Source organism: Salminus brasiliensis, chromosome 12 (genome assembly GCF_030463535.1).
Source record: "Salminus brasiliensis chromosome 12, fSalBra1.hap2, whole genome shotgun sequence".
In the NCBI taxonomy this organism is placed as follows: Eukaryota; Metazoa; Chordata; class Actinopteri; order Characiformes; family Bryconidae; genus Salminus; species Salminus brasiliensis.
Genome location: NC_132889.1, coordinates 35708932 through 35731297, shown reverse-complemented (window position 1 = coordinate 35731297; position 22366 = coordinate 35708932). Strand labels below are relative to the sequence as shown.

Sequence of the window (22366 nt, the reverse complement as noted above, 5' to 3'; positions counted from 1 at the left end):
TAGTAGAGTGTGTGGTGCTGGTGGTATGAGTGGATCAGACGCAGCAGTGCTGCTGGAGTGTTTAATCACTGTCTGTCCACTCACTGTCCACTCTCTATTAGACACTCTTACCAAGCTGCTCCACACTGTAGCTCTGTATCTGCTGCGGTACAGTTTGCATTGGTCATGCTCTAGTCATTCAGCAGATCAGTGCTCACAGGATGCTGTTGGCTGGACGTTCCTGGTTGGTGGACTATTCTCAGTCCAGCAGTGAGACTGAGGTGTTTAAACACTCCAGCAGCACTGCGGTGTCTGAGCCACTCCAGAGCAACATGGTGTGCATGGTGACCAAGTTTGCATGTTCTCGCTCGCGCACACACGCACACACACACGCACACACACACGCACACAAAAGGGAAGAGACTCAGTTGGAGTATATGGCATAGTTTTACTTTCACATTATTCAGTACAGAGTAAATTTAATCTAACACAGGTATCTGACAGGTTGAACACCGATACACTGGGGCTGCATTAGCTAGCGGATACTGCATAGACACACACACACACACACACACACACACACACACACACACACACACACACACATACCATGACCAAGTCTAAACTTAACTACCATGACAAAGTCCCATCAATGCATCACATCCGCGCTGCACTAAGGGAAGCATAGTGACTCTTCATTCAGCTAATATGACAATGTCCCATAGACTTCCATTAGATTTTTTTTAACACAAACACACACACACACACACACACACACACACACTCATATTCGCTCACTTTACAATGCTGACATTATCCCTGTGTTTGTAATTGACAGTTGGTAGTCCTTTGCTTTGTCGGCCTCTCTCTCTCTCTCTTACTCTCTCTCATGTAAAGAGTCCAGTCCTAAGACTGGTTGTAGTTGCATTCACTAGTGTTCAGACAGATAAGTGCTGTTGCAAGAACATGTAGGTCTATCTCGCTGGACGACAGCCACATTTAGTGTGCGTGTGTGTGTGTGTGTGTGTGTGTGTGTGTGTGTGTGTGTGTGTGTGTTGGAACCAGCAGGGTGTGAGATACCTACTGTCCACTACTCTTCAGTCAGATACTCTAAACAGAGGCAAAGGTAGCAAATCCAGGCCCAGAAAGTCAAAATCCTCCCCAAGACTTTGCTTCAACTGCTGACCTAGGATAAAATCATGGGAAGTATTTATTTTTATTTATTATTATTATTATTATTTTTTTTTTTTAATGGTATGGATCTGGATTTTACTCTCTGGACCTAGAACAAACTCCTGGGACAGCGGAGCAGTCCAGGCAGTCTGAACAAAATCCTGGGGAGGATTCTTACTGTCTGGACCTGGATTTTACTTTCTGGATCCAGAACAAAATATTGGGACACTGCTAGAGGGCATAACTGTCTGGGCAGTTGAAACAAAATCCTGGGAAGGATTCTATAGAACAGAATACTGGTACAGCAGCACAGAGCTGTCCAGGCAGTTGGCGCAAAATCCTGGGAATTTTTACTTTCTAGACCTGGATTTGCCACTGTTGGCCGGAGGACACTCAAACAGTGCCAGCGTTCCAGAGATTCGCTTTCTGCTCAGGTTTATAAAACAAAAAAGTAAATGATACTTCATTGCGTCTCCTGTTATAACACATCTTCCTCCTGTCTGCTTCTAGCTCCTCTTTTTTTCCTTTCCTGACCACCCAGCCGAACACTTAAAACCTGCCCGAAACCTCAATGCCCGTGTACTTTAATATATTAACACCGAATGGAATGTCCAAAAAAACGTAAATGCAAAAAGACACTTTTCAGAAAGCATACGAACACGTCAACGTCAATGCCACTATCAAAACAAACAAAAGAAAGAGACAAACACAGAAACTCAACCATGGCCGACAACCTTTTTTTTTTGTACATAATGTCTATATATATTTATATATAATTTTTTTTTTTTTCATAAACATTGTTGTAATCAGGTACGGAATCATGATAAGTATTTCAACTTTAGAGTAACTACACTATGAAAGGGAGTTGGGGGGGGTGAGGATCTTACAAAAGGAAGGGACCTACTTTTCTCTCCAGGCCTCTTAAAGTGCACTGGCCAGCACTCACTTCTGAGGAATGTGGGTAGGGAACAGCAAACCTCTAGGAAATACTCCCCCTCACTTCATGTGCACCATAGGCTTCAGAGTGCTGGAGAAAACAGCTTTTAGAGAAAAGGTGAAAGGTGTGGGGGCGAGGCGAGGGGGGAGGGGGGTATATTGGGGGTAGTGATTCTTCATAATGAAGTGCCGTTATTAGTGTATTCTGATTGCTGAGTGTTTCTGTTCTATTTAATTGGTTGATTTTTTTTTTTGTCCAGCTGAGGAGCTGGTCCTTCAAAAGACCCCTCTCTAACTAGCCCACATGGAATGTTCCACAGAAACGGCTCATGTGCCAAACGGGACACGTGCGAGACACATGAGTGTGTGCGCGTGCATATGTGTGTGTGTGTGTGTGTTTAATATTCTCCCAAGTATGTCCCAGGAATGCTTACGGGTTGAAATGTTGAGGAACACACAGACAAAGAAGAAAAAAAAGGAGGGAGAGAAAGAGAGATGGAGAGAGGGGGGGACAAAAAGGGAGGAAGGTCTCGTTCTCTCAGTCCCTGCCTCTTTCTTCTTCACTCCTTCCTTGACCCACGACACACACCAGCTGTCAACACGAGCACAGGTGGACTGGTTAACAGGCGGGACGGAAACAAAAAAAAAAAAAAAAAAAAGAAAAGAAAAGAAAATGAGACTATTACAATTCTCACGCGCTCACGCCGACGCGCTCACTCACTCATTGACTCACTCACTCACTCACTCGAGCACGCACTCATGCTCGCATACGTGCACGCAGGCGGACACACAGCCTTTCGTTCCACCGCTCACACACAGGTAAACACCAATAAAAACAAGAATGGTAGCGCTGATGATAATATACAATAATAATCAGACTGATCAGAATTAGGACAGTAATATCGCTGCCTTTAAGGCCGGCAGCTGCTTTTTGTTTTCCCTTATGTACGAATGCTTTTGGAGATTCTTTGTTCAGGGTTCTGGAAGGTGGAACGCTGGTCTGGTCGTGGTTCTTCTCGGTTCTAGAAGGTGATGGTCTAGACGCGGCGGGGTTCTAGAAGCTGGGTCTAGAACTGTTCTGCCAGCAGATCACAGAGACGCTTGGAGACGGTGTCCTTACTGCTGCGCAGGGTCAACCGGTACATCTGAGGAACGAGAGGACGGGGCAGAAGGTTAGAGAGGAGCACACACACTTCACTACACACTAGTAGTTGTGGGCTAAGTGTGTATGTGCGCATAGTACATGTGAATGCACTGACACCTATTATAAATAAAACTGCATGATGAACCACAGATACACAGAGGGAGTGTGAAAACTGATGACACGCCAAGCGGCCTGGGTTCTACTACTGCACAGAGAAAGAGAGAGGAGAGGAAAACAGAGCAGAAGAGAAGAAAAAGAAGAAGAAAACGAGAGAGACAAAGATGAAAAAAGGACAAGGACAGAAAGAGAGAGAGAGAAAGACAGAATGAGCAGGAGAGGGAAGAGGGCCAGATGACGGTTACCTGCTCCCCAGGCTTGAGATGCAGCAGCAGACACAGAGACACAGACAGTAGTGAGATGCAATGAAACACACAGACACAGACTGACCAGTGAGCCACACCGGCACAGGGCCGGACTGCGTCCGCGTGTGTACTTGTATTATATATAGGATTACCTGTGTGGACCAACTGGCTACATTCCAGAGCAGTGATACTCTGGTGTCTAAGCATGTAAAATCATCAGCCCTATTCTGATCAGTTTAGTCTTTTAGGGGGCGTCTTTAATAATACATTTTACCCGTCCCCTCAAGACAAAACGTATAATTTTGCCAGAGTAGGAGTGTGTTTCTATCTGAGTGGATTAAAAATAGACTATGTGTCCAAAATATGTTTCTGGACATCGCTTCTAATGAATGCATTCAGCTGCTTTCAGTTGCACCTATCGCTGACACAGATGTGTAAATGTACACAGACAGCTTGTCCTAGTCCCTGTAGGGAAGTACTGGCAATATCACAGGACTCTCTGGAGCAGCTCAGCATAAACCTAGTAGCCCCTAGCATTGAGCCGTGGAGTAGTGGGACTTTGTTTTACTGGAATGATGGATGGTGCTCCATCCAATACTTTTGGGATGTGTGGTGATCATCCAACATTCTGACCTAACCGCATGTTCTGGTCACTGAATGCAATCAAATCCTTACAGCAATGTGCCTCCAAAATCTAGAAGAAAGCCTACTTCCCTGGACGGAAGAGACAATTACTCCAAGCAGGATAGACTACTTTTTAAAAACGGAAACAATAAATGAGGAGGTGTCTCAATACTTTTGTCCATATAGGGTACATACAGTCGAAGACCAAATACATCAGATAGCAGTGGCCAAAAAACATTTTCCCCTCCCTAACAAGAGGCGAAAAACACCACAATGAAAATCTGGTCGGGAGTAAAATAATCAGAGCACTGCAATGTTTAGTGAAAAGCAGCAGGTAATTCTGCTTGCAATCTTCTCAAAGGACGGGAGAATCACACACAGATATGGCCAATCGGGAAGGAAGTTAAAATCACAGAGGAGCCCCATAAAAAGCCCCATAAAAGATAATTACCCCAGTACGCCATGTACATTTATTTTGGTCCAAATAGGGCTAATGTTGATGTTCTGGACCAAAAGAACACATGTATTGAAGTGGCCACCTACCTGGGCTTGTGCGTTGGGCTCAAGTCTAAGTAGACAGCCCACTTGCTGGGCCTTGGTTTGGATCACTCCAGCACACACAAAGTTCTCTGGGTTAGGATCCACTTTGTCCAGCAGGGCTGTGCCAAGTCCCAGCAACTACACACACACACAGGAAAGCAATTTTCACAATACAATATGCAGTGTGGTTTTTGCACTCTAATAAGATTCAGTGTAAACAGAGCAGTAGAGAGGAGTTCTCTGTACGGATGGGTGTGGGTGAAAGAGAAAACAAGGTCCCTGATAAAGCATAATGAGTACAGGCTAAGCTGTTTTCTCAGAAGATACATACATACATAAGTTAAATACACAACGTGTCACAGAGGGGTTGCCATTGTGTCGGACATAAATAAATTTTATATAGTGTGTGTACATACATATTAGGTATTTGCAGGACAGCGACGTATTATATATATTAATGCCCAATGTTAATGCACACAATTCATCTGCACATTTTAACGTGTTAAACTTTTTAAAAATGCATATCATCTTACCTTATTAGTCTTACCAAGACAGCTCCAACTTTTTCCCGTACATCTCTCTCTGCTACAGAGCCCAGTGACGTATTAGGGGTTTTATTTAACGATGTAAACACGACATCACTACGGTTGAGCTCAGCGGGAAGATTACACTTTATTTATGCTGAAATATGGATTCAATCTCAAAACTAACTCTCATTCTCTTACCCCTACCCCCTCTCTCTCTCTCTCTGAGATACACACACACCCGTAAAATATATATTTGCCAGGTCAGACATGATGGCAACTCCCCTGTGACAAGTTGTGTATTTAACTGTCTTCTAAGAAAATCTCAATTTATATTATATATAGAATATTTGCAAAGCAAGAAACAACCATTTACACTGCTGATATAATGATAATAAAACACCAGAATAATTCACATTTTTGCTGTTGAGGTACTGTCTATACATTCTACAATTCAAGTCAGTAATTTTAGAATGAATAATTATTATAACATGCCTATATATACGCTAAATAAATAAATATTATAAAACCCAACAACAACAGAAAAACCAAAAACACACTGCTCTAAACAATATTAATGCTTAATATTCAGTCTCTACCACTAGAGGCTGCTATTCTAACCCTCAACGCTGCTAATGCACCCACACCTCATCCGTGAGGGAAACAAACAACCTTCCACAAACTGACCATAACACAGAGCTACAGAGCTGCTTCCTATTATGAAGAAATACTGCAAGTAGTCATACCTTAGCCTTGAGCACTTCTGTGTCCATGGCATGGTTTGCCTTAAAGATCTTTTGTGCTTCTTGCTGGGGCCTGTGACAGAAAAATTACGATTATGAACAATATCCCTACCACCCCTCAACCCGACCTCACATAATACACAAACTCAGTGCTCACATCACTGCAGAAAACATGAGTTAACTCTGCAGGTTTTCACTACTCCAGTGATTAAAGAGGTAAAACACAGCAGAGGGATAAAAAAAGAAGGTTTTGGAGATTTTACAGTGTATTAAACACGTATTAAAGGTTTGCTTAAAGCTCTGATCTGTGCATGGTGGCAAACAACGACTGAATCAACCCACAAACTATAAACCTCCCAACCCATCACACGAACACAAACAGAAATCAGTATGTGTTCATGTGAGCAATATTAAAAATGTTCTTCATTATGGTTTTGAAATAAAAACAAATTCTTAATAGTAGAGATGCATCATTTGCAATTTTTTGGCTGATTCAGATTTCCGACATCAATGATACTAAATATATTTTAAATTGTATATATATTTAAATTTTCTTCTTCATCAGAGGAAATTTGCATCAGTCATGCATATATATATATATATATATATATATATATATATATATATATATATATATATATATATATATATATATATAATAAAAAAGTCAGAATTGAACTAGTGGTGGATAAAGAATGGCTTGGACACATGTAACGAATGGACACATGTATGAACCTGGCTCCGCACCCATAGGAGCATCACCATGTTGCACCCTGTGTATAATTTTTTTAATGTATTAGGCGTGATCCAGGCTTCCCAAATCTCACACATGTCACATATGAACACTCACTGGCTGAGCTGCTTCCAGCGCTGAAAGAAGTCATGAGAAGCCATCTCGGTGGGCTGGAAGAACTTGTTGATGGTCACAGGTAGCTTGAGTGTAAGGTTCTGCAGAGCCCCGCCATACCTGTAACACAACAGCAGGTGTGTGTTGATGCTGCAGAGGTTAAAATTGTCCAGGCCTAGGGCTCAGTGTTCAGAAGGCGATCAGCAACTGCATGTATTTCACAGTGAGACTGAGTCAGACTCAGGTACAACCAACCATTACTGGGAGTGTTTATACTGGCTGTGTCACTGTAGAGCTATTTCGAGACAAGCGAGAAGACGCCTACCAGCTGAGTGGAGAAATTCAATATGTACACATTCGCCTTTTATCTAAAAACATGCTGACGAGCACCTCCTCCAACATCAGGACTGAAAACCTAGTTTCTTTTGTCACTTTGACTCTGCATGTGCTTGCTGTGTACGGAAACGGCACAAGAAGCAACATGACGATGACAGTGGGCACAATTTCTGGTGTCCAGGCAGACTTGGGGTGTGTTTCATACATGCAGTTTGATTCCCTTGGTCCGGGTCGAGCCAGAAAACGACACATTATACATAGATTTTAGTCCTGATTTGCTTTGCATTCATATGGACATATCTGCAATCGACCCAAAATAGGGAAAATAGGCGACGTATGATGCACATATGACAGAAGGATGCAAGCAGAGGTCTGTATAAGGTGGTGTGTCCGCAAGTCCTGCATGATCCAAACTAAAAATCCAACTGCTGGACCCCTAAACCTCTCTCATTATATCACATTGTCTTGATATCATGCCTCACAATATATGTTAAACCTGTGAAATTGAATGTTACTGTGGCTACGTCCCAACTCGCACACGTCTTTACTTTACTGAGGCCACTACACTAATCAATGTACCTCTAATGGTGGCTAGTTTTGAACACCGTAGTGTAGCAGTGTGTAGTTTGGGACACAGCCCCTCTAAACTACAGCATCAGACAGGAGACGTTGGGCAGGTCTGCACGGAGGCTCACTCTTGCATGAAGTGGGCAGATGCAGACAGCATGGCGTTGGTGGAGCGAGCAGGCAGGGTCGAACCCTGTGCCAGTGCACAACTCTGCGTTCGGTTTGTTCAGATGACTTTGGTTCGTATTGTTTAGAAACCCACCTGCTTGTTTGGTCTGCACCAGAGTTCAGAAGGCAGCGTTCACACTTACTTTAACGAACCACACTAACAGAGCAATCGCACCAGTGTTCGCTTTAATCAAACCAGGGCTGACAAGTATAAAACACACCCTTACTGAAACATCAAACATATACAGTGTGTGTATACAGTACCTGAACTTGATGTTGAGAAGTGGTGCATCACAAAAGTCAGTGAGACACTCGATGTTGATGACCTGCTGCACTTGAGCACCACCTTCCACCAGGGGGTCCACAGGCTTCAACTGAACATTCAGCTGTGGGTTCAGTTAAGGACGAAACTACGGGAACATGCATATATCAAGACAACCACACACTCACCAAAGCTGATGATATTGCATGGTACCGACACAGACTTAATGATATTAGGGATGTAACGATACACTCAGCCTACAACTTGATCTGATGCACAATCCTGGGTTGATATTCTCACAATTTGGTTTAGTGGTCATTATTAGCTTTCAGTCCCTGTCTGCTGAGCTCAGTTAAAGCAGTATAGGATAAACCAGGGCACCTAAGCATAACTGGTTAAATTAAACACATATAACCTTGAGCAAACGGGTGTAAGCACATCCTTTCCTATGAAGAGAACCGTGTGAAACTGAATCAGACTATACCAATTTTCATTATTTCTTAAATTAAATGACTCAAGTTTCTGCTGTTTAAGAAATGTGGCATCAAATAACAGAACCTACAGTTTTTTAAAACCATATTAAATTATATCAGCCAGGCAGTCAACAATTATCAGGACTTTTAGATGCAAAAAACAGGCATCAATGTCAAACTATTCACATCAGCTGGACTCTAACACTCAAGCAGAATGTTGGAAGAAGGTTGGAAGAGAGTTGGAAAGGGAAAAAGAAGAAGGCTGAACACATGAGAGGTCAAGAGTAGCAGGAGTGTGCATATCAGTAAAGGATATGAGACTGAAGTTCTCCTGGGCAGGTGACTGTTGTAGTGAAGCTGACAAATTGCACTGATGTCTTATTGCCATAGAAAAGATACATCCGCCCTGATGGACAGAAACACACATTTGCACTAATTTGAGCATTTAAAAGACAAACTGCAGATTGCAGATTACAGCTGAAATATCCACACAGTGCCCTAATCTGCAAGATCCACAATTTACTGGACAATCATTAAATACTAATTATTTCAGTAACTTACCAAGGTTCTGGCGATACTCTGACTTGATTCCAATCTGAAGCAGCTGATTCTCAAACAAAACTCCATTATTCTTACACACAAACCTGCAGGGCGAGGAAACAGACGCCAGTGAGACCAAGGAGCAGGTATACAATACAGGTATTCTAACATGAGGGTGAGAATGAGGGGGTGAGAGAGAGAAAGACAGCAGGTCTGAGCAGACTAGGGCTTCCCACTCTAAAGTCCCTTTCACACATGCACTTTCACCCAGCAGTTAAATGGGGCATTTAATTTCATTAGCTAGCCCAGTAAAGCTAATGTGGCAAATCACCTGCATGAGACAAAGTACTGGGAGGGTCATACGTGAGTGGGCGCAGATACACTCCCCAGCAATATCTACATTACAGCAAGGCTGGAGCTGGAGGTTTCTGCTTTATTCTTTTCTCAGACAGGATAAAGCTGCTGGGAGCGTATTTACATACACGATTCAGAAACGAACGCTGCTGGTGGTTTATGCCGAGGATGCCACATCCTGTTTACAGGGATTTTTATAGCAAATTTTAACACATGCATCTTCTCAAAGTACTGTTTAAGATGTGCATGCAAGAACGACCTTTTACACCGACGTATATCGAAAGCTAAAGAGTTTTGTCCTTCTCCTGTAATGTTGTCATTGTGGAAATGCAATGCATTATTCAGACAAAAGTATTGGGACACCTGCTCATTCATTGCTTCAGTCGAATTTAAGGGTATTAAAAAGAGTTGATCCAGCTTTTGTTGGAGTAGCTGTCTCTACTGTCCAGAGAAGAAGACTTTCTACTAGATTTTAGAGCAGCACTGCAGTGAGGATTTGATTGCATTCAGCAACGAAAGCATTAGTGAGGTCAGGATGTTGGATGATCACCACCCCATCTAATCCCAAAAGTATTGGATGGAGCACCACCATCATTCCAGAGAACACAGTTCTTCCGCTGTGGAGCAGTGCACACACACACACACACACACACACACACACACACACACACACACACACACACACACACACACACACACACGAAATTCTTATCACCAGTAAATTAACCCGGGTAATGGCCCAGCTTGGAATATGAAAGGGGCTTAATTCAGTAACCTGTTGTATTCTTTTGGGAATTTATGTATTTAATTACATTTCTTAAGTAAAAATGTCTAAACAAAAGTGTGCTTGTTGACAATTACCTACCATAATACTTTTTAAATATGATGCACCAAAAAATGGGGTCAAGCTAGATTGTGGCCAAACATGATTAAATTAATAACACAAATAAAATAAGTACAGTCTAATCGCTCTCCACAGTATCAAAAGAACAGACATTTCCCTTTAAGGGCCAAATTAGTGTTAAATTTAGGGGTTTGTCCCAAAATTGCTATTTTGGAAATGGACAAAAGTATGGGGACACCTGCTTATTTACTGTTCCTCTGAAATCAAGGCTTTTACTAATAGTTTATCCTGCTTTTGTTGGAGTAACTGCCTCTACTGTCCAGAGCAGAACACTTTTCTCTAATACTAATAAATAGATTTTCAAGAGGGGAAAGATGTGTGACTGGCGGGATATTAGCTGAAATCTTAGTCAGTGAAAGCCCTAGTCAGGAGGGGAAAAAAACTAATAAAATGTTACAACCATTTGTAACCCATTCTGATCAACAAGTACAAATCCGAAGAAGAGAGAGAGAGAGAGAGGCAGGGTGGGGCTCTTACTTGTTAAGCAGTTCGTCTGACTCAGGCAGAGGAGGAGCAGGATCTTCAGACACCACAGAGGGAGGAGCAGAGCTGAGAGAGCAGGAGCGAGGGAGAAACGGAGGCAAACCCACAGAGAACGAGAGAGAGGGTGAACAGTTCAGGGACGAGCGAGGTTACAGAATCAACAGAGAAGAGGAGAGAGAGAGGGGGGGGGGAGAGAGAGAGAGAGAGAGAGAGAGAGAGAGAGAGACGAGCAGCAGCCAAAGATCAGCCAAAGCAGTGATGCAAGAGACAGTGGAGGGAGGGGTAAAAAAACAGAATGCAGAGAGGTTAGTGAGAGCATTTAAAAACCCAGCCCAGTTCAGTTCAGTTTACACAGCAAAGTCAGACCTTTAACACAGCACCACACTGCACAGCACAAAGATACACAGCATGTCAGATTTACAGTCCAGCACAAATACCACAGAGCACAGTAACGTCTACAGTTACAGCTGAAGTAACTGCAATATTAAAGGGCCCATATCCACTATACCACACTGTACAACCTTCCTTTACCTTCAGAATTTAACAGGCTATTTTTTGGTTGCTGTGCATTTAAAATAGATGTACATGCAAACATTGGTCTTGTACTGTGTCACATTTCAAAGGGAGTCTAGGCTCAGTAAGTTGACTCCGAATGGGTGGAGCCAGGCCTGGGCAGTATGACCAAAAAAGTGTATTACTGTATTTTTACAGATTTTGGCAGGTTCCTAGTATATCACAGTATTTCAGTTTATTCTATGCTATTAATGTATGCCAGTAAAATTGACTTTAACATTGACTAAAGAATTGCCTTCTTTTTGAACTAGGATCCCATTAGAAACAATAGGCCTGATTTTACAGATTAACAGTGGCTAACTTACACACATATTTAACAACAAAGGTGTATATTAAATATTTTATAGTGCAAAACAGAAATAAATAACTAGTTAATAGGAAGATAAACCTGTCTTTACTGCATTTTTTAAATATATATACACACATTTTACAATTTTATGAACTGAACTTCACAAAGAAAACAAAAATGGATTAAAATCCAGTTTTACTCCAGAAATCCTTTAGTTTCTCAATATTATTAGCATATTATAAGCATGTTCAGAAAGCGGCATCCCACATCCTGAGTGTGAATATATTATGTGCTGGTATTGTTTTTATATGTTATGATATTATATGTTAAAAATGCAGACTCTAGAGCGAATTTTAAATTGTACACTGAACAAACAGTCATAGCGTTCAACACTAGGTGGAGCTGATCTGATGCAAGCTGTATAGGTGAATATGTAAATATGTAGGGTCTTTCATTCATTCAAAATGTTTTTATTTTTCAGTGTGTGCAACGACCAATAAATATCCACTGGAGGAGCTCTGACAAAGGTGCTCGGAGACTAAACATGGTGCACAGAAGCAGCTAAAAACAACCGGACGGATTCGGAGGGACTAATAGTAACAAAGGATCGGCGAGCTAAATAAAACATAACAGGTAATTTAGCCTAGAACTTCCTCAGTGGAAGCCGGTTCAAAACATAGACATGGTCAATCTGGGCAGCAAAAATAAATAAATAAATAAATATTAATAATAAACATTGGGAAACTTTGGGATGTTTTTTTTTTTTTTTTTAGTAGCGGTGGCAGCAGGCCGACAACACTAAACAAGCTCTGCAAACTACTTACATCAATCCATTCATACATTACATACGCCATCTGTCCCTCACTATAACCCGGCTGAGCTGTACAGGGCTAGGATAACAACGTTAGCTGAGGCAGCTAACCTAGCTAACCTGGCTTTTAGCATTTGTTTGTTTACCGAAAGACTGTCTGCCTTCCTCTGAGTAAATTTCAAGTCACACGTGATCTACTGTGGCTCGATAAAGCTTTAATTTAATGTAGTACTGCCAAAATGCTGGGTGGGGCGTTGTGGTTCACTAAGGAATGTAAATTACTCAAAGCACCTGCAAAGGGGCCAACGTGCAGCATTGTTTATTATTGATTATGAGATATATTTTAGATTTTGAACAATTTAACCATGTTCACATTCGACTTCCAAGTCTTTTCAATTAGCAAGAAAAAATCCAAGCAGGTTTTTTCTTAATATGGGCCCTTTAACACCGAACTAACATACAACGGCTGTCAAAATGTCAGTGTTTGGTGTTTGTATGTGACGCATCATTGTCAGCAAATGTTTTTTGCGCATATTGACAGTAGCCAACCACCGGCCTCTTACTCCGAGTCACCAGGACCCTCAGCCATTAATGAGTCAGAGCTCTCGGTGGGAGGTTCCAGATCTCTGCCATTGTCCAATGACAAGTGAGGACGAAAGACACACATACACACACGCAAACGCACACAAATATGCACGCACACACACACACACACACACACACACACACACACACACACACACACACACACACACACGGAAAAGGGAGGGAGAGAAAGAGAGAAAAAGCAAGAAAAAAGAAAGACAGTCACAAACACAGTAAGATAAAGAAGACAAGATTACACAAACACCAAGAGGACCACAAAAAGAGCACGCGATAGCAAAGTGAAACAACAAGAGCAGAAAGCCTGACGAGACAGCTACAACCTCTGAGCAGAATTAGTTTTAAACAATATTTCACTTTAATTAGCCCAGGAAGCAGGCAGATGTTAATCGAGTTCATTAACGCTCCCCCTTGTTTACCTCAGGAAGCCGTCATCATTTACACCAGCAGCCGGAGTGGCAGGTCCCGCCTCCGAGAAGACGTCAACCAATAGGCTGCCTGCGCTGGGAGGAGCAGCACTGACAGGAGCAGCTGAGCGAAGGCCGAGGAGGTCAGCTGATGGAGAGGGGGTGGACTGAGAGAGAAAGAAGGAAAACAAAGAACAAGCATTAGAGCTGTGAGATCTCAAGCTATTTATCATTAGGGATGTCCCGCGACTCGGGATCAGGAGGTTCGATCCACCTTTAAAGGTTCTGATCCACTTCCGATCTTTATTTTTGCTAGAGCAGAGTGACATCTGGTGTACTCTAGATGTCATCAAGACATGATCCTCAGCTGCTACAGAAATAATTAATTACTATCCTACAAAGCTTTAATTGAACTGATAAGTGTGGTGAAGTTACCAGTTAGCCGCCAAAACAGAAGCTAAAGCTGGTTCTAACACCAACTCTCCATTCCACCTTAACAGTGCCGCACTTACATCGTGAACAATACAACAGCAGAATGTCACTGCTGCATTATTTAAGGCGGAACGGAAAGTTTGGGGAAGAGGAAAACTATCGCTTAGAGTTAGCTCATGGCCTCGCTGTAAACATGTTATTTAATCCGTCAGACGAGGAGGATCTAGACTCTTCAGGGATAAAACACACCAATTTCAAATTCAATGACTTTCCAAATAGCAAAAAACAAAAATCTTGGACCAAAAAGTTTCCCATCATTTGTTTACGGGAATGTTTAGTCTACTCTAGCAGCTGAAAGACTGTCCAGGCTGGCTAGTTAACATAATGCATGTTCATGATACCACGGTCAAAACTGTGCATGGTCGTATGAAATACGGGCAGCAATTGATCATGTGAAAAATGATGCTGCTTTAAAAGTTTGTGTTTCATTTTTATATTATTATATAAAATGATGAAAGGAGCTTATTACAATATTTTCCATGACTTTTAAGTACTTTTTTCAAATTTTGCTATTCTTTAAGGACTATTCAGTAATGGGTTTTAGCATGTTTATTTTCCATGACTTTCCAGGTTTTCCAGGGCCCGTATAAACCCTGATGTTCTAGAAAATGTTGTTCTATTTTCTGCCGTTTCTTTTTCTGCGCTGCCAAAAAAAAAGAAAAAAACAACAAAAAAAGTTTTGTTGCATTTGAGCAACGACTAATGTTTTATTATCTCCATTTGAGAAGATCCAACGTTCCCTTGAATTCCGTCTGACTAGAAACCAAACTATGGTGGAAATGCTCTGTTCTACCAGTTGAAGAACTACACACCTTTGGTTCTAAAACAGCTCTTCACAGCGCATTCAAAACAGGGAAGAGGCTAATGATAATGAACACACACTAAATGTTCATACTGCAGAGTTGTAAAGGAGCTGGGTTAGTCAGTCAGTCAGACTGGACTGTAAGATATATTAAACATACAGGGCTGCCACCTACCAGTACAACCAGCAGGCCCCGCCTCTACCACCACCCATGCCAGACCAGCGGCACACCCTCCTACCACTGCTACCTGTTTAAGGACCATGTTAAACCCTAAATGGACTAAATGAACTATCTGCCACTATTAATATCACCACTACTAACTATCATCACTGACCATCACTGCCATGACTATATTAAGTTCTACTACACCATGATTATTATATTATAACTCTGATCAGAACAGTTCAACAGTATAGATGGTTTGGTAACTTCAATAATAATAATCAATACTTTATAAATAATTCTGACCAAAGGAGGATGGGTCCCCCTTGTGAGTCTTGGTTCCTCCCAAGGTTTCTTCCTCCAGCTCTGAGGGAGTTTTTCCTTGCCACTGTCGCCGTTGGCTGCTCACTGGGGGTCTTTGATCCTTCATGTCTTCTTCTGTTATTTCTTTTACTAATGACTAATTATATATAAAGCTGCTTTGTGACAACAACAGTTGTAAAAAGCTATACAAATAAATTCGACTTGACTTGACTTTTTAACAGTCGTTTAAAAAGTTGCTCCAAACAAAGTAAATCAGGTACTAAAATATGATTCTTCTGCTGTTTACTACTGCGTATTAGCACAACTCACCCAAGCTGTGGGGCTGTTTTATTTATAGGAACACAAATATTGGATGAGATCGGTATCGGCAGATAGAATGTCAGCATTAAGAGACTTGGTTCGGGCCAGGGGGTAAAAAACAAAACTTGTTTGAGCTCTCTCTAAATTTCATAATGCTTAATTTCATAACTCCAGCCATTTAATAAGTGGAAGTAAAACTACTCCTATAAACTCCTTATAGAAAACTCTGCCACAGGCAGATGTGTGTGTGGGCAGGAGAGAATCAATGGGAAAGTACTTCCCTTTTTTAGGGGAAGGTTCATTTTTCAGCTGACTCACTTCCCTCGAAAGTGCAAGCATGGCAAAATGGTCATGTGATGTTGTGCAGGTCCTGTAGAGCTTTAGTGTGCGTGTGTAAATGCATGGGGAGTCTCACAGCATTCGATGCTCCAATGGCCGAGCTATCCCCAGGTCGTTCGCCTGCTCCATTCAGCTCTCCCCCCTCTCTCTTGCCCTCTTCCAGTTCATTGGACACGGCACCAGGGCCCTTTTTCTTCTTCAGCTTGGCCAGGATGGAGGACTCCCTCTCAGGGAATGGGGGCATCTCTTCCAGCACTGTGGCCTGCACACAAACATCCACTACAGCTGTAAATGTCTGAGATCAAGATTTAAAGATGGTCCTGATTAGGGGAAAAAATGTATAATGATGTTTTTGTAATATTTATATTTTTATTAAAATGTATATTTTATCCATTTTTATTTTATTTTCTGTTTATATTTCTATCTCTTCCATTTTTCCATCCCTTCCACGTCTTATAACACAGCAATTATATATTTGTGTTATTTCATTACCCCAATCAGGCATAAACAAATCCCACAGCTGAAATGAAAAACACTGATTCTCTTCACCTCCAGTGGCTCCTATCAAGGAGTGGATCCATTATGCAGCAAGTGAATGGCCAGTTCTTGAAGGTGATGTGTTAAAGCCACTAAAAATGGCCAACCTTAAGAACTACAATTGCTAGAAGACTGGGTCAGAACATTTACATAGCATTAGGCAGTCCCTGTGTTCCTGAGTGTTCCCAGTATACAGTAGACAGTACCTACCAAAACTGCTGGAAGGAAGGACAATCAGTGAACCAGCGACAGGGTCATGGGTGCCACCAAGGCTCACTGATGCTCATGAAGGCCCCGCCTCCCAACTTACAGGACATAAAGGATCTGCTGCTAATGTATTGGTGCCAGATACCACAGGATGTCTTCAAAGGTCTTGTGGAGTCTGTGCCTCAAACACTCAGATCTACTCAATATTAGGCAGATGGTATTAATGTTATGGCTGATTGGCATGGCTATTATTTATTTTGGAGTGGATTCCCTGCATATTTTGTATATTCAATGCGAAGAGAGAATAGATGCAGTTGGAAAAGGAAAAGAAATATCATAGTTTAAAATTAAATAAAAATTAAGCAGGCTAACTCTTAAACGATTACAATTATTTTACATTTAAAATGAGCAAGTTTAGTTTAGAGACGATTTAACATTTAACTGATAACACTCCAGAATAAGATGAAATGTACATAAGCTGTGTTTTTACAGGTCCTACCATTCACACATACTTGAAAGCAAGCTCCAGAAAGCCTAATATGTGCTAATTACTTCACAAATACACACAGTCATGTCACCCAACCTCTCCAGCCCACAGTGTTTGTGCGTTTTCTCACCAGTACGTCAGTGCTGGCGATAGAGGACAGTTTGAGGTACTCCACGGCTCTCTGCTGGAGCTCAACATCACTGTTTCTGATCTGACTGTCACATCGCAGAACCTCCTGGATGGTGGTTTTGGTCTCCGGGAACAGATTAATGAACTTTATGTAGGCAGACAGGAGCAGTGCACGCGTGGGCACCGAACACAGGTGGAACTTAGAGTGCAGGAGGTTAAACTGAACCAGTGGACTGGGGGGAGACAAGAGGTGAGATGGAGACAAAGGGGGAAGGGTGGGTTGAGCATTAGTGTAGCGATACAGGCAAAAAAAAAACCTCAAACTGATCATGACCAGAAGTGTAACTCACCTGGAACGAGGGTCACCAGCAATAAGATTTCCAAACTCTCCCAAGATGTAACCGCCAACCTTCACCATGTTCTCATGGCAAGCTGGGGCCTGCAGGGCCTGGGGTCAAGGATCAGAGGTAAATTAAGCATTTTAGATGAATCACGAATGATGAACAGAGCTGCAGTTGATTCTAAAGAGACTAAAAAGAACATCAAGAGAACATCAAGAATGAAATTCAGTATATGGGCAAAAGTATTGGGACACCTGGTTATTCATTAAAAACAAACGCTATCCTGCTTTTATTGGGGTAACTGTCTCTACTGTCCAGGGAAGAAGGCTTTCTACTCGATTTTGGAGGAGCATTGCTGTGAGGATTTGATTGTGTTCAGTGACATGAGTGTTGCTGAGGTCAGAATGTTGAATCATTACCACCTCATCCCAAAAACTATGGAATGGAGCACCATCATTCCAGAAAACACAGTTCTTCCACTGCTCCACAGCTCAATGCTGGGGGGCTTTATACCCCCCATATATATAGGCCAACTCCTGGCATTAGGCATGTTGCCAATAGGTTCATGTTTATCTGCACCAGAGTGTACTTCTCTACAGGCTAGACAAGCTGTGTGTGTGTATTTGCACATCTCTGTCAGAAATGGATGCAACTTAAAGCAGCTGAATGCATTTATTAGAACTTGGGATGAGTTGTATTTTAGCCAATCTTAAGTTAGATAATGTTATAAACACAAGATGAGGAGCACATGTCCGTACCTCAAAGACAGTCTTGGCGGCGTATCCCTGGACATCATCCCGGTTAATGACAATTTGGATGACACGGTACCACACTTCCTCGCTGACGTAGTCTCCAGCGATGCGGATCAGGTTGAGGATGGTGTCCACATACCAGGAGTAATCCACTGCGTACTTCTCTGCCAGGATAGCCACCTTCAACACCTGCAGCAAAGAGGGGAGCCATGAGGACAGCACAGCTGAACAGAAGGCTAGAACATATTACAGAGTGAGAATACAGGGCACAGGGCCAGGTGGACACGTAGCAGCAGCAGCAGCAACAGCAGCATCCACGCACCATCTCCTCTCTGATGGAGTAGTCAGCTGTCTCCAGGTAACTCAGCATCTCGGCAACAATCTGCTTTGCGTTACTGCGGTCACACATGGCATAGAGCAGGTCAGCGGCTCTCTGACGGACGCTGACGTCCCTCTCAGTCTAACAGAGAGAAAGGATAGAGAGAGAAAATATGAAATAGGGACAAAAGGACACATTTTCTTCGCATTTTAAAGTGTTCATGGTGTGAAAGATGGATTCAACATGTAGTAGAGAATTTAACATGCATTATAAACAGCTTATTAAAAGAGTACAAACCACACAGCATTTAAATAGAGCCTTACTAGCTCGCATGCATGAGCATCTTCTACAGAAAGCCCAGTAAGTGTCTCCTCACCTTGAGGGCATTGATAACTGTCTCAATGTGCGTTTTGACAGCTTCGTGGGAGAACTCTGAGCTGGCAAGGGTACACATACTCTCCAGAGCCAGATAGCGCAGGTTGGTCTCTCTGTGCTGCAGGAACTGGCCCAACTGGTTGCACGCCCGCACAAGGAGATTGGGTTCACTGCAAACACACATGCACGTATATGTACACAAATGTTAGCCACACACTGAGACCACTACACTAACATTACAATATCAAAATTAACAGGCTGTAACACAAAATAGGGTTACCAATCAAAAGTAAAGAGATGGACAGCTAGATAGATGCACTCTATGGACACGTCTTAATAATTGAATTCAGGTGTTGCATTCAGTCCAATTGCCACAGGTGCATAAAATCAAGCACCTAGCCATGCAGTCTGCCTTTCCACACATTAGTGAAAGAATGGGTGGTTCTAAAAAGAGGAACCACAGAGAGCAGCTCAGCCACGGAGTGTCAGACCACATAAAGTTACAGAGCGGGGTCAGGGCCGAGCGCTGTGCTCAGTGCAGAAAAGCCTCCAATGCTTTGCTGACTCAATAACTGCAGAGCTCCAGGCCTGCTGCTGTTAGAGCTTAGAGCTCCATATTAATGCCTATGGGTTTACAATGGAGTTCATTAACGCTCCTGTAGGTGTAATGTGCAAGTGTCTCAATACTTTTGTCCATATAGTGTAGACAAACAGATAGTAAATACAAATAATTGGCTGTTCATACCTGTCATAATGAATGATGAGGGCAATAGCCTCAAACAGAATGGCATTTTTAGCATTTGAATGCTGGACCTTCTTGGACTTGGGCGGTTCTTGGGCTTTGTTAAGAATCGTCTCCAGACACTCCACCAGCCTGCCCTTGACGGCACCGTCCTCGGGCGGAGGGTAGCACTGCAGGAGACGGAGCAGCTTGCAGGACAGCCATGGGGCAGGGACAAAGTAATAGGTGTAGTCTTGCAGGTCAGTGGATGCTGATGACACAATCTGAACAACAGACAAGCACGCCTTTGTTTAATATGAAACGTCACACCGGTCGAGCACAAACATGCATGAAACCCCCCCCCCCGCATAAACACACACCCAACAGTAGATAAAGGTTAGCACAGAAAGAGAGGCTCACCCTACTGAGGCGAGACACTGCCAGGGACACACAGGTTTTGAACTCATCTGGGTTCTTCTGGCTGAGGCAGGTGATAAGGGAAATTGCAGCAGTGACGACTCCCTAAAAAATGGAGCAAGAACTCAATCAGGGTAGAGAAAAAGGCAGATGAGGAGAAGACTTACTAATAGCAATGAAGCAGAATGTCTTCTCTCAATTCTATTAAAAGATAAAAACTAGAGTGATGAGACTTCAACAATTGAGCATTTACTGTCCTGTGGTGGCATTACCGAAAAACCAGAAACTGCACACAAGTCAATAACAATGCCCTTGACATCTTCTCCTGCAGAAGACGCTTTATATTCAGGCCTAAATTTTGTGTGTTTAACCATGAAATCCTCCTTTTGAAGAAACGAACTATGCAAGCGGTAGCAGTGGATGGTTTTATGTCAGACCCACCATGTGCTGATCATTAAGCAGGTGTACCACTCTGGAAGTCCACTCTCCCATCAGCACCAGGTCCGGAGAGGTCTTGTAGAGACGCAGCAGACAAAGAGCAGCAGACTGTTTCACACTATCCATCGTGTCCCTGCCGAAAATACAATAAAATATTTATTAATTAAATAAATAAAAAAATTACACCATAGTTATCAACCAGAAACTCTTGGAAAATGTTACCAATTTGTTTATTTTTTTATTTATTTATTTTTTTTAAACAGGCCAAAAATCTCTTCCCCTCAGCTTTTGCTTGCCTCTCTGTATGATGTTCCCAGCACATCATTATAAACGTTTACCAAGTTTGTTTATTTAATTCTTTAATTAACCTGCTAAACCCTGGTGTACTGTTTCAGTTGTGAAAACTTTTGCTTAGATGTTTAGCTTAGCTGGAGTCCCACAGGGTTGTGTTTTAGGGCCTACAACACTGATGTAAACAATGACAGTAATAGTATGGGAGTTTAAAGGATTTTAGAGGTTACCAAGCTGTTCATATACCGAGTTGGGGGTTAGTGAAGGGAATACACAAAACGTTATGGAGCACGTCGTTTCCAGGAACCACTGTAATAAATGACTGCCTTTTTGTAATTCCACTTTTCCTCAGACTGAATAAATGCATATCTCCACAACTCCCACATCAAAGAGCTCCTTCCCACCCAGTCCATCCCATCCCTTGCATACTAATTCAAACTATTCAAACACTGTCTGCAACCCCGTAATCTTCCATAATATCATATAAACTACTCTCCACTTCCCATTTCATCTCTCCCTCCACTGAATAACTGTCTGGTAACGTACTTACCCTGCCACTAGAATGCGAGGGATCTCCCCAGCGAAGGCCTCGGCCATCTCCCTGCTGCCCACGTTAGCGATGCAGTGCAAGGCCAGACACATGAAGGTGGGGTTCCTGCTGGACAGGTCATTCTTTATGGCGTTATTGATCAGCCTGATCAGCTCACTGTTGCTGTTCACCAGCACGGAGATGAACAAATAACCCTGAAAAGATACAGAAAGGATGAAGAGGGACAATTAGTTTCGGACAATCAGCTGATTTATATTATTGTAATTATTGGACAATTTAATTCACATAGGAGCAGGTGTCATCCTCCCACACAACTAGCAATGAAATGCTTTGACTGTTGTCCAGACACAGACAAATCTAGATAAAAAGACAGGATGGATATAAATGTAGATCAAAGATTTCAAATATCAGGAAATGTGAAAAATGATGAATTAAACAATATAAAATGCACCACTTGGACAAAAGTATTGAGACACCTGCTCATTTATTGTTTCTTTTCAAATCAAGGTAAATAAAATGTCCAGGGGAAAAAGCTTTCCACTAGAAGCATTACTGTGAGGATTTCATTGCATTCAGCTACAAGAACATTGAGGTCAGGATGTTGGATGAGGATCACTACTCCACCTCACCCCTAAAGTATTGGATGGAGCACCATCCATCATTCCAGAGAACACAGTTCCACTGACCCATAGTTTAATGCTGGGGGACTTTATACCCCTTTAGCCCACACCTGGCATTAG

At 42.3% G+C, this 22366-nt stretch overlaps 1 protein-coding gene across 3 annotated transcripts in view; it reads right to left on the bottom strand.

Annotated features, from left to right (window-relative positions):
* Positions 1 to 407: 407 nt before the first annotated feature.
* Positions 408 to 22366, bottom strand: part of ap2a1 (adaptor related protein complex 2 subunit alpha 1) — a 36897-nt gene continuing 14938 nt past the window's right edge. Inside the window, exons 3-22 of one of the 3 annotated variants that reach the window (XM_072693395.1) lie at positions 21627 to 21820; positions 20789 to 20918; positions 20351 to 20452; positions 19955 to 20214; positions 19211 to 19379; positions 18838 to 18975; positions 18522 to 18704; positions 17773 to 17870; positions 17424 to 17655; positions 16139 to 16324; positions 13655 to 13809; positions 13196 to 13258; positions 10954 to 11025; positions 9240 to 9322; positions 8996 to 9084; positions 8208 to 8332; positions 6876 to 6992; positions 6029 to 6098; positions 4762 to 4896; positions 408 to 3233 (exon numbers count right to left, since the gene is read on the bottom strand). In XM_072693395.1, the coding sequence (XP_072549496.1) occupies positions 3156 to 3233; positions 4762 to 4896; positions 6029 to 6098; positions 6876 to 6992; positions 8208 to 8332; positions 8996 to 9084; positions 9240 to 9322; positions 10954 to 11025; positions 13196 to 13258; positions 13655 to 13809; positions 16139 to 16324; positions 17424 to 17655; positions 17773 to 17870; positions 18522 to 18704; positions 18838 to 18975; positions 19211 to 19379; positions 19955 to 20214; positions 20351 to 20452; positions 20789 to 20918; positions 21627 to 21820 (2679 nt within the window). In that variant the 3' untranslated portion in view covers positions 408 to 3155. The remainder of the gene's footprint in view (positions 3234 to 4761; positions 4897 to 6028; positions 6099 to 6875; positions 6993 to 8207; positions 8333 to 8995; positions 9085 to 9239; positions 9323 to 10953; positions 11026 to 13195; positions 13259 to 13654; positions 13810 to 16138; positions 16325 to 17423; positions 17656 to 17772; positions 17871 to 18521; positions 18705 to 18837; positions 18976 to 19210; positions 19380 to 19954; positions 20215 to 20350; positions 20453 to 20788; positions 20919 to 21626; positions 21821 to 22366) is intronic. The other 2 variants (XM_072693396.1, XM_072693397.1) reach the window with 2 other exon arrangements.